Source organism: Panthera onca, chromosome D1 (assembly GCF_046562875.1).
Source record: "Panthera onca isolate mPanOnc1 chromosome D1, mPanOnc1 haplotype 2, whole genome shotgun sequence".
Classification (NCBI taxonomy): domain Eukaryota; kingdom Metazoa; phylum Chordata; class Mammalia; order Carnivora; family Felidae; genus Panthera; species Panthera onca.
In genome coordinates, this window is record NC_138348.1 from 66,771,276 (window position 1) to 66,787,023 (window position 15,748).

At 37.4% G+C, this 15,748-nt stretch overlaps 1 protein-coding gene across 18 annotated transcripts in view; it reads right to left on the reverse strand.

Annotated features, from left to right (window-relative positions):
- The window catches only part of DLG2 (discs large MAGUK scaffold protein 2), a 2,113,447-nt gene that overhangs the window by 548,290 nt on the left and 1,549,409 nt on the right, over positions 1 to 15,748 (reverse strand). For all 18 annotated transcript variants that reach the window (XM_078433028.2, XM_078433029.2, XM_078433030.2 and 15 more), the window contains one exon: positions 5,691 to 5,860. In XM_078433028.2, coding sequence (XP_078289154.1) covers positions 5,691 to 5,860 — 170 coding nt within the window. The remainder of the gene's footprint in view (positions 1 to 5,690; positions 5,861 to 15,748) is intronic.

A 15,748-nucleotide genomic window follows, 5' to 3' on the forward strand; every position in this document is an offset into this window, starting at 1 on the left:
TTTTAGTTTATTAGACACCTATATAACTGCTATATATATGCATATATGTGTGTGAAAGAAAATAAAACGTATTTTAAAATACTTTTTAAAATAATAAAGAATTATAGAATTTTTTTCACTAGACTCTCAGTTTTTATTAAAAAATAAAGAGGCTAAAATAAGCAAGCAAGTGTACTTTTGGATATTATCAAAGTTATGGCCTTAACATTTTCAATCTTAGAACTTGGCCTTAAACTAACTGTATAATCCTTAAGCAATAAGAACATCTTAAAAGAAGACATTTCATTTCTTATATAGGTTTAGGCTTCCTTGGCTTAGGCCATAGAAGCAAATAAGTCTGCACATGTTTAATTATACAGCTCGTTAGAAATTACAATTTAGAATGTTCTTGGGAAAGTCACTAGAAAGACTTTTATTGTAAATTGATTTCCTGGGAAACCATATGCCCACTTCAGATTTTGTTCCTTGAATATTTTTGGTTGCTTGACAAATTTAAATGAATTTGCTAATCGCTACTTCCTATACATGATTACCCATTTTTTTTTTCTAAACTGTCCACAAACAGACACCCCAGCTGCTTGCAGTGACCAAATCTATAACTGAGGTTAGGGAAATTATTACATATTTTTTTAAATTTTTTTAGCATTTATTCATCTTTGAGAGACAAGAGTGTGAGCAGGGGAGGGACAGAGAGAGAGGGAGACACAGAATCTGAAGCAGGCTCCAGGCTCTGAGCTGTCAGCACAGAGCCCGATGCGGGGCTCGAACTCACAAACTGCGAGATCATGACCTGAGCTGAAGTCGGATGCTCAACCGACCGAGCCACCCAGGTGCCCCAAATTTTTACATATTGTTAATAAAAGACATTCTAAATTATTAGTGCATATTACCCAAATATTAATTACTAAAGTAAATGGCCATAAATCACCCAGTCAGATGATTTTAGTTGTATATTGGGAAGATCAGCACTGCTATTGAGACAGAATCACATACATCAAAAGTCATTTCAGTATTAGTAATTTGTACAATTATGGAATAAACATAAGGATATGGAATTAGAAAACTATACATTTAACTCTATCACAAATTAGTTTTCAAGGATCCCTTAACATTGCATCGATATACAAAGAAGAAAAAAAAAACAAGAAAACCTCAAAAAACATAAATAAACAAACCAAAACCAAAACCAGAACCAATCCCAAAACACTAAGAACCTCTATAAAATATATTATTTTCATTATAACTGTTCAAAAATAGCTAATGTAGTACCATATTTGTGATTTTTATATTAAAGATTATTGATGAAAAGGGAAAAGTGAAGTATTCAGATATTTTCCCAACTCCAGATATTTGACAAGACATAGGGTAAATACAGAATATTAACCTGATAGAGATTTCAGACAGGTATTTTCCAGTTCTGCCTCCTTGATCTCCTTTCCAAATGTATCACAAGCATCTCAACATGTCCAAAAGTGAATTCCTGATCTCCCCACAAGGGTTCCTCCCTAGTCTTCCCAATCTCACAAATGGCACCCGAATCCATTCAACTGCTCAATTAGAAAAGTGGGCCTCATCCTCAGACATGCCCCACATTTTAAGTGCCACTTATCAGTAAGTAGCATCAACTATACCTCCAACATATAGCTTAACTCCATCCACTGTTCTTTACCTTCACCAAGTAACATCTAACTGATCTCTGCTCCCACTCCTGCTCCTTCAATGCATTTTTTTCACAGCAGCCAAATGATCTTCTCAAAATGACTAATTTGATCATATCACTCCCAAGCTGAAAATTTTGTAATAACTTCTCATTGCACTTGAAATGAAATAACAAATCTTAAAATACAGTCAACAAGGCTGTGCATGATCTGGCCCTCCTAACCTTGTCAACATCATTTCACGTCACTCATTATCCTATCATTAAACACCAGTCATGATTGACTTCTTACATTTCCTAAAAGGTATCAAGATCTTTCCTATTTTAGAAACTTCATACACACATTTTACTTTTGTCTGGAGGCTCTCGTCCACTCTTTATGTGTCTAACTCTTATTTTTCTTCTTTCAAGGTTTATCTTAAGTGGCACTTCCTTAAAGAAGTCTTCTTTGACCCTTTAACTGGCCACTTTACAATCTTTTACATTCACATTAGCATATTTCCCAATTTAAATTATAGGTGTTTTCTAAATCAGGCTTTCATCTCTTTGAGCAAGAACTATTCCTACTTTTTTTGTGAATCTCCATTTTCACCCTCTGTGCCAGGAACATAACAAATACTTAATATTCTTTGAATTATTGAAAGACTAATGAAAATATCTAGTTAGCTCTGTATTACACAAACATAATCAAGGCTAGTTAGCCCAGTTGGCAAGAGAGCTAATGCTGACTGTCGAGAGCGCCTACATGCTCAATGAAGGGCAGATAAGGACCTGTGAGCACGTGTCAAATTTTAAATGATCTGGGGTGCCTAGGTGGCTCAGTCAATTAAGCATCCAACTCTTGATTTCGGCTCAGGTCATGATCTCATTGTTTGTGAGATCCAGCCCCGAGTTGTGCTCGTGATGACAGCATTGAGCCTGCTTGTGATTCTCTCTCTTTCTCCCTCTCTCTCTCCCCCTTTCCTGATCTCTCTCTCTCTCTCAAAATAAATAAATAAACTTAAAAAAATGTATGCTGTGGTGCCTGGGTGGCTTAGGCGGTTAAGCATCTGACTTCAGCTCAGGTCATGATCTCGCAGTTTGTGAGTTTAAAACACTTAAAAAAATAAATTTTTAAATGTTCTGGAGCATTTTGGCTCTCCTAGTTAAGTTGAATCATGACACAAGCTCAATAACAGGGCTGATTTCATTTTGCCTTGCATTAAAGTTACTTGAGTTTATGTCTTTTTCTCTCGTGAGAACTTTCTGATTCTTTCATGAATCACATCTGATTCATCTTCGTCTTCCCTTTCCACAGTATGAGTCAAACATTGGTAGAAATTAATTTTAAATACGTCATCATTCAAAAGGAAAGAATTATAAGGTGCCAAGTGAAGTTAACATGGCAAAGTATCATCACCTTTAGTGCAGAACCTAATTTAATTATTCCATTTGCTGATTCAGCACTTCCAGTATTTTAGGCATTGGGAAAGGCATTAGGAATTTAAACACTGACTAAAACCATGTCTTTTTTTGTATGTCAGTAAATTTTGTATAGAAAAACAAATCTCCATCAGTGACCTCTGTATGGTGACAGTACAAAAATGTATGAGTGACTCAACATAATTTGAACAGGAACAACAGGCCCACAACCCTCTATAGGGATGTGGCAGAAGTCTGCTTTCTGGGATGTAAGGTTAGTTCTAATAGTTTTCTGGTTCTCCACGTCTGAGTAAACGAAACCTATCATTCACCTTTGGGTTATTGCCTGGGTATTCTTGGTGGATTATGCTCACCTGTCCCCATTTCCACCTTTCTATGTCCCAGGGCAATTCCTGCCCTACTCCGGGCTCACAGAAGAAAACAATTCAGACTGAGGAAGCCCGCCAGAGGGATTCCTAGTACCAAAGGTAAAGACCCCCAAAATCTGTTCCTGATAAAATTTAAGAGTTTTGGCCATGGATTCCCTAGAACCTTGAACTGCTCTGCTGAGCAGCTGGAGGTCATCTAGTGACTGGGGTAGCAGGAGGCCAGTTAATGGATGCTAATACTTTGCTGAGTGCTTCAAACCGGTATTGGCTTTAGGGCTGTGCTAAATAATTGCTGTTAATTGAATTGTAGAAATACCTACCTGTTACTCATAAATAGTATATATTTTTAATAGAAATAGTGTAATGCTGAAATTATTTATCTTTAAAGCACCTTGCAAATATGATGTTAGTAAATGTGTAGGTTACAAAGTCTTTTCTTTCATACTGTTAGGATGTCCTTGGAACCACAGTAGAGGGGATGGCCATCTTGCCAGCTCAACCCAACGAAAAGCCCCTAGTAGTGTGCCAGAACGAATTGGAGGTCAACCAATCACCAAGCGACAGCACGACCTGATGGGAAAAAGGCCCATCTGGACCTAAACCCGGAACCACTGCAGCTTAAAAACCCCACCCCACCACACCTGGGAGCAACTTCCCTGACTCCTCTCTCTCTCTCTCTCTCTCTCCCTGAGTCACGGAACCTCGCCTGAGACCTTAGTTCCCGATAAAGCTTTTGACTCCTAAAATTTTTTAGCCTCTGACTCTTATCTTTACCCTGCCTTACGCCTGACCCTAACACATACCACCAGACATTGTGGTAAGCAAATGCCTTACTTCCCCCCCCCCCATTTAATTATATGATTTTAACGCATTTGAATTTAGCCCAAGAGTGATCTTTATTTTCATTACATTATCAAGCAATTATACCAAAGACTGAGGCCATCTGTAGTAAAGCATACTACAAATAGCATGCATTTATATAGGTAATATTTGTTTGGCAGTCAATGTGGGCCAGCCACTATTCTAAATATTTTACATGAAATGGTTCATCTAATCCTCACATTTCTACGGGCAAGTACTATTACTATCTGCATTTTGTAGATGAGAAAATTAAGGCTCAGAGAGGTTAAGTGATTTGCTTAAGGTCAAACAACTAGTGAGGTGCTTTGGTAGGTTCTAACCTAGACACTTTGACTCTGCAGGCTACACTCCACCAGCAAGGTTTAGTTAAATGTTAAATTCTCATAAACCCTGTGGGAACGATACTACCATTATGATCCCAATTTAATAATGAGGGGATTGTTCCAACCAATATCACTCTGCTAGTAAGTGGCTGAACCAGGCTTTTACACTCAGTCCCGTCTGATTCTTGGGTTTGAGATCTTAAATACCACCCACCAGTGCCGTTACTTATTTCCTTTTTAATCCCATTTAACATTAGAGATTAAGTAGATTTTAAGGGAAATAGAAATAATTACTCAAATAATATACTAACTATCCAGTCATAATATTCTAAAAATATTTAAAATACTGTTAAGCCAATTATTGGATTTTTATAAAATATTTGAAATACTGTTAAGCTAATATTAAATGTCATCATTCTGAAGAGAACCCAAATGACTGTTCTTAAAAAAAACTAATATAATGATTCATCTCACTGTTTATGTGATTCCCCAGGGTAACTACAGTTATCTCAGGAGATTTGGAAGCCTTTAAAAAAATAAATTTTAACTTACTTTGACTATTTCAAAGATAAAATGTTATGTAGTATTTTTTGGGTATAACACATGAGAGTATTATAAATCAAAACAAATCACAACAGTATTATAAAAATATAATAACTTATTTCAGGATAGACCAGTTTAATCATTACCATTCATATTACTATTTTACTAAATGAAGAGTCACCATTTATATCTTAAAAATTAGAAAAAATTTATATGCCAGCCAAATCATGATGATTCAATAAGATTAAAAATTTATAGAAAAATATAAATGGTTTATCTTTTTAAGGCCATTGCTTATAAGGACATTCCTACATAAATCTGCCCTTTCTTTCTCTGAGTTCATATTAAGCGTATTGATTTCCTTGACCTTCTGTAAAAACCACTATTGCAGGACTTCAAATCTCTAGGTAAGCACTGAATGTCAGAACATAAAAGAAGAGACTACATCATAGGTGGATTATGGCATAAATTTTAGTCAAATGGTGTCATATTGTGAGTCATTTATGTTTTTATTACCTTTAGGTCCTTTGAACAATTTGATTTCCACGACAGTCTCCAGAATGGGGCGTCTTCTACGCACGTACAGCCGGACAATAGAGCCCGCTTCTTTGAGGGCTTCCACGGCCTTACTGTGGGAAACCTCTGACACATCGACCTCGTTCACCCGCAAGATACAATCATTGACCCTGAAAGAAAGGGAAAGAGGCAAAAGTTAGGGGTGGTTAGGAGGATTTCTTAAAGAATATTGTCATTGTTAGCTACCCTTAAGAAGTGGGGGAGTGAATTAAGCAATTTTAAAATTTTATATTCAGAAGAAACAATTCAAATGAAATGAAGAACTCCCCAGCCTTCCAGGCATTTCCGAATGGACTGCACTATTGGTCAAACCCCATCTGGGATTCCAGTCCATTGGGACAGGGAGTGCATTGCACATGGTGCAGTGAGAAGGGCACATTTGAAGGCCTCTGTCAGTCATGTAATTATTTTGATTGGTTTTAACTGCATAACTGAGGGTTATGATTGCCGTGGTTCTCAGAACTTACTATGGACTATACAGACATAGCAAATGTAACCTTATAGATTAATTTTTCTTGAACTTTTAATTTGCTAGTTATACAGGTAATATGTAGTCATTTCTGAAAATGTGTAAAATGTAACAATGTAGAAAGAAGAAAATATATACATGACCCGATCACCTAAAACAAAAATGTTAGCTTGCTGGTAAATTATATTCTGGTGTTTTTTCTTTCCCCCTCTAGTTTATAAAGCAGTATTATAGATATTAAAGTTCAAATTTCACAAAATTCAAAGAAAATCTCAGATAATCTTTACTTTAGGTATTTACTTTGAAAACCAAGCATTATGGTAAGTTCTGCACTAAACTCTCCTTTTTGCCATTTTCTCTTGGGAAGGAATAATTTGACTTTTCTATAAAGCTGTCCAATGTTTTATATTTACATGCCCATGGACTTCAAATCTCTTTTATAGTTATGATAATTAGTTTAAATGTTAACAATAGTTAAAAGCGGGAGGCTTGAGACTAGAAAGACTTCCTTCCTTTGTTCTGAATATCCATTCTAGCATTTCCCATCTCACTTTACCATGTTGCTAAGAGTAAAAAATATGGGCCTGCCCTTGCTTGACTTCCCTATCCTGTAACCACCACACATTCAGGTCTCCCTGCAAAGTATACCTGCATTGCATCCAGGTTTCTTCATCTGTACTGTTACCATCCCGGTTGAAGTCAACATCATCTCTCACCAAGATTATTTGTATGGCCTTCTACCTACTCTCCCTGGATCCTCTCTTCTCAATTTTTAATGCATTCTCTACATGGTAGCCAGGGTAAAGCGAACACGATTGGTTGCTTACCAACCTTCCATTCCCATTTCCTTCTTCCCCACAGTGCTTGATGTCTCAGGACATCTATTGCTTAGCAAGTAGTTGTTAAAGCAATAAAATAAGAAGCCTAAGTTCAATTATTAGGCCTTCCATACCCTAAGTTTGTAAACACTGATAATTAGCCTCTCAGCTTCTATGTTCACATCTGTAAATAAATACACTAGTAATATCTACAATAAAGACTTTGGGGGTGATTAAATGAGATAATGTACATGTAAGTCTTTAGCACAGACTATGGTATGTAACCAGCACCTAATAAATGGTTACTGGTAGCACTGAAAATTTTGATTTGTAATATTTTAATTATTAGATCCTTTCCATAAACTTGTAGAATAAGACTTACCATCCACATTATAGAAATGAGAATTGTTCCAAGCGGCTCAAGTTCTTTGTCTAAAGCTGTCAGCAATTTGGGTAGACACTGGATATGATCTGAGGTATTCCTATTTCAAAAGTTGGGCTCTCTCCTCTCAGGATCACATTCACCTAATGTGATGAACAGTTTCATGTATACTGTGCACATCAATTCAAAATTATAACACGGTAGTGAAAATATGTAAAAAGTATGGGAAGAATTTTTCTATCATTTTTTCCCATAACTCTTCTATATGTGTTTGGGGAACTGAGTTATAGAGACTCTTGTCTCAATGAGAACCCTGATTAACCCCAAAATTCTGAGGTGTAACATTGCACTTATTAAGATTCAGTCATGTCATTTCATCATAACAGATGCTATGGCTTTAATAGGTTTGCACATACATTTCCTCTCTGCCAAAAAAAAAAAAAAAAAAAAAAGGAAAAAAGGAAAATTACCAATTAAAATAGTTTTGAGAATGTAGGCAACATGGGTGCCAGCCGCCCTACAGCAGCTGGTCCTTTGAGAGTGGATAATTTTGTCATCTCATGATAATGCAAACACACAGTGTTTACCATCATCCTATGCTCAGAATATTAATCGTATCTTAAAACACTGCTTTCCATAGGAGGGAGGGGCTGGCATTTAAAAAAAATTCTGGATGCTCTATCTATTCAAACTGTACTAAATTTTTCCTTTCGTATATAGTGGAATCCTTAATTGTCAATTGCTGGGGTGAGGAAATCATAGCCTAAATTAGATGTTTTTTTTCCTGAACATGTGGAGGAAGTAGGCAACTTTAGTGCAGTGAAAAGAGCATCAAAGTAGCCTTCAGAACACTTGGATTTGAGTCCCAGCTGGGTGACCATGGTCAAGTCGCTTCATCTCTTTGAACCTCAGTCTCCATGAAAAGAAAGTAAGTGTGCCCAGAGTTAATGGGTAGAGTAACCAGACAGACAATGCACATGGGCGTATGTGTGACCTGTAGTATACAGTACATATGAGAGCTGCTGCTATTGATCAGTGAGTCAAAGATGCTGTGCTCAAGGACTTACTGAAAGGTGAACAAGATGGATATGGAAATTTTTTAGAGAGAGGGCCTGCTATGTGCCATATCATTCTAGTCACTTCATTTATTTACTGGTACTTAACCCCAACCACTTATGAAATATTGATTCTCATTTTACAGACAATGAAATTTACTGACAAGGTCACAGTGTTGTTGAGGGCAGGGACATCATTCCCAACCTGGTTTTCCCCTTTTCTGAAGCCTATGCTGATACCAAGTTCCCAGAATTTATTGTTGTAAATTAAAAACAAAAAACAAAAAACAAAAAAAACCCAAAAAGTGTGTGAGGGGCAGAGTTTATATATTCAAATTCTCAAAATAGAGAGGAATGAATATCAAGGAAAACTAGGGCACCCAACTTCCCTTCTTCCCCATCATTTGAAATAGCATCTGGCTAAAGAGTCATAGCTATTTAAAATTAATTTGCTTTTACTACTAGTAGATAACCTTTGTGAGTAAAGCCACCACTTGCATTCATTTTGAAACATACATATATCATTAACTTCAAATTCAAGTAATGCTTTGTCCAAATAAAAAGTACAGCTTTTATCACATTTCTGGTGTGTGTTAGACAACATTTCCTCCCCACTCTACTCATGTAAATGAGTTGATGGTTTCATTTTTTCAGCGCTTGTTGTTTCAAATATAAGTCTACAATATTCATTTCGTGAAATGAAACTGTCCAAGATTGAAAGGCTAATTTTAATATTTTTCCTGTCTCATTTTCTTTAGAATTCTGGTGCATATCCTTGCAGAAAATGTCTTAGAAATAAACAGAACATTTCATCATTAACATGTCAACAGAATCACACCTAAATTTCCATTAAGCAATTAAGTATTCTGGAATATGACATAGGATCACTGAAAAGCAAACTAATACCTGACAAATTATGTTCCAGTTTAAGGATACAACTGAAATAACATGTGTTACTTACTCTTTCATGGGTATTAAAATGATGTTCTGTTGTAAAATGAGCTTAGTGACTTTATACATTTGTTTTAGAATGTCATTTCCTTAACAATGGTCACCAAATGCTTGTGTTAAAAGTAAAAATTCCTGTTCATTATGCATTTAAAAATACTGAAAGAAAAGATGAGTTTTTAGCTCTTGTTCCTTGTGGATGTAGATAGAGATTAAAGATTTTTTTTTAATGTTTATTTATTTGTTTTTGAAAGAGAGAGTGTGAGTGGGGGAGGGGCAGAGAGAGAGAGGGAGGATCCAAAGCTGGCTCCTGTGTTGCAGACACAAAGCCTGATGCAGGGCTCCATGTAGGGCTCAAACTCATGAACTGTGAGATCATGACCTGATCAAGTCAGATGCTTAACCAACTGAGCCACCCAGGTGCACCAAGATTACTGATGTTTTAAAAAGCATATTTCTACTTTTGTGTTTCTTCCCAAGTTCTATAATGGACATATATCACAGCAGAGAATCTATGAGCAATGGGCTTGGGGGCCTTGCCACACTCTGATCCACCTGGGTCATGTCCCAGCTCTAGAACTTAGGAGCTATGTGGCTTTGGGCAAGTCACATGACATCTCAAAGGCTCAATTTCTTCATCTGGAAACAGGGATAATAAGATTGCTACATGGATTTAGATGAATAGTACTGTGAAATAGTACGGCGCCTGACAAACAGTAAGGTATTATACTCATAAAAAAGGGATAAGAAATTTGCCTAAGAAACGTAAGAAGTGATTATAGTGGAGGAAAGAAGCTACAAAAGGTAGAGGAAGGGACAGAACTACAGTCAAGATACTGAAAATGTTTTTGAAAATTTTTACGAGAAAGGGAGGAAGAAATAAGATGAATGGGGTTTGGGGGGATGAAAAATGTGAAACAAACGGTTTTCAGTAAGTCTTATTTTATGAAATTTAATGTAATTCCCCTTTAATTTTAGTCCTCAGCTGCCCCCAAGAAAATAGTTGTTTTGATACAACCTATATCTTTATGGAAACTGTGGTGAAAGCTTCTAAAGATCAGCACTTGGCAGATTTCCCACCACCTTGTGCCTCTCTGTCCTTGCTCCACTCCACACATCTAATGATACCCAGTCATACACAGACCTTCGCAAGACTTGATTCAAAAGTATGTTTTAAGTCACAGAGTCTGAAACTTAACTTTGCAGCAGTTATTTTTTTTAAGTGTATTTTGAGGGAGAGAGAGTGTGCACACACATGAGTGGGGGTGGTGGGGTGGGGGACAGGGAGAGAGAAAGAGAAAGAGAGAGAGAGAGAGGGAGAGAGAAAGAATCCCAAGCAGGTTCTGCACTGTCATTGAGGAGCCTGACTTGGGGCTCGAACTCAGGAAACGTGAGATCATGACCTGAGTCAAAATTGAGTTGTAAACTTAACCAGCTGAGCCACCCCAGTTCCCCAGCTATTGGTTTTTAAGGGGTATTACTGACTTGGCTTATTCTTTAGTGTCTCCACTTACTATTACCTTTTTTGGTCTAATAGATAAATTAATTACAGACCAAAGGGCCACACCATGAAGGAACCTGATCAATGTTTAATGTGTTGAAGGAAATATAATAAAACACTATCAAATGGAGAACACTAGCTAGGGAACTATACTATATGCACCTAAAGAGGACAATTGATCACTTAAACTCAGAATCTGTTTAAAAGGGATGACTCCAAAAAAACGTTGAAAAAAAAAAACTTAAAAGGGGCGCCTGGGTGGCGCAGTCGGTTAAGCGTCCGACTTCAGCCAGGTCACGATCTCGCGGTCCGTGAGTTCGAGCCCCGCGTCAGGCTCTGGGCTGATGGCTCGGAGCCTGGAGCCTGTTTCCGATTCTGTGTCTCCCTCTCTCTCTGCCCCTCCCCTGTTCATGCTCTGTCTCTCTCTGTACCAAAAAAAATAAATAAATAAAAAAAAAAAAACGTTGAAAAGAAAAAAAAATAAAAGGGATGACTCCATAGATTTCATGTAAACTATAAGGAAACCAGAAAAGCTCTGAAGGTTAAGGCAACAAAAAGGTCTTATTTTTCTTTTATTCCTAGAATCATTAAAGGTAGGTTAAAAACAAAATAATACTCAAAACTTTACTTTAAAAAAGACAGGAACTTTATGCCAGCAAAAAGAAAAATAAATACCACACACACACACACACACACACACACACACACACACCCAGGCTGATCTGAATGGCTTCAAATCATTATGACCTTTCCTGAATTTACTTAGTTGTATCTGTCTGCTCTCCTCCTGCACCCTTTTATGAAGTGCACATGAGTGCTTGCTGAAAATCCTAAAAATCCACCATCAACTAAAATTAATGAAATTTCTCACCTTAAAAATTCAACTATTGGGGTGTCTGGGTGGTTCAGTTGGTTAATCAACTGACTCTTGATTTTGGCACAGGTCATGATCTCACGGTTTGTGGGTTTGAGCCCCATGTTGGGCTCTGTGTTGAAAGCCTGGAGCCTGCTTCAGATTCTCTCTCTCTTTCTCTCTCTCTCTCTCTTGCTCTCCCTCTCTCTCTTTCCCTCCCCCCTCTCTCCAGCCCTCCCTCTCATGCTCTCTCTCTCTCTCTCAAAAATAAATAAATGTTAAAATATTAACCTATTATATTGACCTCAGTAGGTGCTATTAGTCCATTATAACTGAGAATAAAGAAATAAAAATCAGTTTATTTTAATAGTTTTCCAGGAAAGGAAAAGGATTAGTGTTTCAGAAGCATCAGCTATGTGCCAATGTGGTAATATCTGTTGATAGTTTTTCTCCAACAAATATCCACATGGTTGCAAAAGTGTTAAGTTCATGTAGCTTGGATCATGGATCACTTGTCAGGTTTGGCCAGTTCCTCTTTTGGGGAATTTGGAACTGAAACCATGAGATTCAGATTTTATCTGAATAGAAAACAATAGTAGCCTGAGAGTTTAACATTGGGCAGCATTTTCTCCCATGTTGACTGAAATGGCAAAAGCTTGTCTGCAAGAAGATGGAGAATAAAGCAGATGTATGGACAGAAGCAAGGGCTTCAGACAGTTGGAGGGATCCTCCTGGGCTTCCCCACGATACTTCTGTCCATGGATGTCCTTCCCAGGGCTTTGTTGTCCAATTCATCCTGGAATCTGAGAAGATGCTTCATGTGTCTTTCAAATTCATTCCCCTTTTGAATTAAGTTAGTTCAGGTGGATGTGCACTACCTGCCAACAAAAATTTCTAATATAGACAGACTTTGTGACCAGCGCTTAACATGCATTATCTCTTTTAGCTGTTCCCTATTTTCTTTTTGTTTTTATTATTTTATTATTTTTTTCTTTTTTGAGAGGGGGTGGTAGAGAGAGAGAAAGAGAGAGAGGGAAAGTGGGGGAGGGGCAGAGAGAGAGAGGGAGAGAGAGAGAGAGAGGGAGAGAAAGTGGGGGAGGGGCAGACATAGAGGGAGAGCGAATCTTAAAAACGCTTGAGACAGGGCTCAATCTCACGACCAACTTGTGAAATCATGACCTGAGCCAAAACTAAGAGTCAGACACTTAACCGACTGAGTCCCCCAGGTGCCCGCCTATTTTCTTTTCAATACTTAACTCAAGTTCATCTTATATTCTGGGAAGTCATCTCTGGCTCACTTGGCTGGTCCAATGTCCCTCCACAAGTTGCCAGTGCAACATATTAATAGGGTTAGCAGATTTAGCAAATAAAGAGTATAAAAGATCTCGTTAAATTTGGCTTTGAGATAAAACAATAATATTATTCAGAAAAACAAACACTTTTTTTTAGTGTAAGTATGTTCTATACCATGTTTGAGACTTACTAAAAGTTACTAGTATTTGATATTCAAATTTAACTGGGTATACTGTATTTGTAAAAATACAGTATTTATAAAAGCACTGAACTATGCTTATATATATGCTTATATATTTTACAACATAGATTGAAACTCAAACAGGTTTATAGTAACAGTAAGTCATGTCTAAATAATCTCAAAGGTCATGCACTCTATTGTCCACATTTTTCTGGTTTGTTAAAAAAAATTTTGGGACTGGTTTAAGAATGAATCCCAACTATTGACTGGCCATAAGTGGGGTCAAGGATCATACTGGCAAGCAGAAAAGCCAAGTAAAATCAAAATCTAGATCAATGGTTCTTAAACTTTGTTATGCATTAGTTATGTGGAGAGCTTGTTAAACCACAGATTTCTGGGCTCCACCCTGAGTCTGTGATTCAATAGGTCTGGAGTAGGAGAGAGGATTTGGGTTTCTAACAAAGTTCTAGGTGATGCTGGCCATGCTGGCCTGGGACCATACTCTGAATACCACTGTACTAGGTTTTGAGGGGTTACTCACTTGGCTTATATGCAGTTCATTCTAAAATGAACAGGAATATTCAATTTTATATAGACCAAATTGACTGCGGTAAAAGTCCCGAGCTGAATCTGGACCCAATCCCCTCAGTGTTGCAGCTTTTCGTTCTCTGGAATGAAGTTTCTGAGGGAATTTGGGCCAGGAGACCTCAGCTGCCACACTGTGTGTCTGTGCAATATGTAAGCCATTTTCCAGCCCTCATTTTATATCTATTGGTCTTTCCCTCTTTTCCTCCAGCAAAGACCAAGTGATAGCCACTTCATTCTACATTTTAAAAATAGGTTTTCTGTTCTTGTCTCTAATTCTGGGTGAGAGTAACTCAGGTTTATGATGCATAGAAGCCATCCCCTACAGTGAATGTACTGTTTTTCTCTATTTGCCACTTCATTTCCCTTATATAAAATGTTTGCAGGATTCTCTGCAGCTGTCATCTGGGAAAGAGCAGAGCTTTACACAATGGGAGAAGAAATTGGCTATTTCAACATCAGTGATTGGTCTTTTTCGGCACTTTCCCAGAAAACCAGAGAGGCCAGCAACAAATCTTGAGCCAGGTAACTTAGTGAGCAAACATGGAAAAGAGGCATGAAATGGGAATTTCAAAAGGAAAAGATCGTAGGACTGGAGACCACTCAGACCAATAATCCGTCTACAGACAAAAGTGCACGTCGATTTTCGTGAAATGAGGTCCTGGTACCTCCCATCTGGATCACTACAGTAGCTTCCTAGCTGTTTTTCCCAATTGCCAGGTTAAGTAGTCCCCTTCCACTTCATCCTGACACACAAGCCCAGCTTCAACTTTTTAAAGCATCTCTATCATCATTTCTTCTCCCTCGAAATTCAACATCAATCAATCAAAGTTACTTAACCCATATAAAATAAAAACCACTTATCTTTGCATTACTAATGTCTGGCACACAGTTATCACTTACAAACAAATGAACATCATTGAAAGGATTCTAACTCTGACCCCTCTTCAATCCCATTCTAGCTAATTCTTATGGGCATTGTTCTGAGAACATAAGGAGCTCATTCCTTGCTTCTGCATTTTATTTCATGATACTTTCTTCCTCGCGAAGACCTAATCAAGACCAAACTCATTCAAGGACAAGCTCATAATCCATAGCTTCATAAAATGTTTCCTAATCACTCAAATCCTCATTGCGCATATTGCTGAAAGTGTAAATACATGATAGATTCTTATTAAAGAGCTACAGATTGACTTGGTACCCCCCCCCCCCGCCACAGAACCTAAAGCAAGTATACACATTAGGAAATATATTTTTAAACGTTAGATTTGATTTCCTGTTTTCCTCTACTCAAACCTGTTCCAATCCCAGAAGTTGATATGAATCAACTTATATGAACTTCATAATTATACATCTCATTCTAATTAGATGGGGTTTAATGATATTGATGATAATTTCAGTGAAAAGTTGAGAACTACAAAAAACATGGTATTTTGGGAAGAATATTGAGTTATAAATCAGATGTGAATTCTAATCCTGATTCTGCCACTTTCCAGTTAAGTAAGTCATTTCCCACCCCCCACCCCCACTCTCGTTTCAGTTGGGTTCAGTGATGCTACAATTCTCTTTTGGCTTGGGTTCTATAAATCTAGGTTCAAGGTCAGCTCATCCTGGCATCTATCTCTACTTGCAAGTCTGGAGTTCATGTCCAAATGGAGAGGAATGACAAATTATCCTCATCTTTTCCCAACAAACAACTCTGTATGTCATTTTTATTCTCTATCAAGGTAAATTATGCCATCACCAAAAGTGGGAAGTTCTGCTGTCTTAACCACACATCCAATATGTCACTTTTTGTTTGTTTGTTTAAGGTTTTTCTCTTTATCTTCAGTTATCATATCTAAGATCTGGCCCTTATTGTTAATCACCAGATTCTGGGGGAAAAAATCAACTAGTCTTCTTTCCAGATTTGC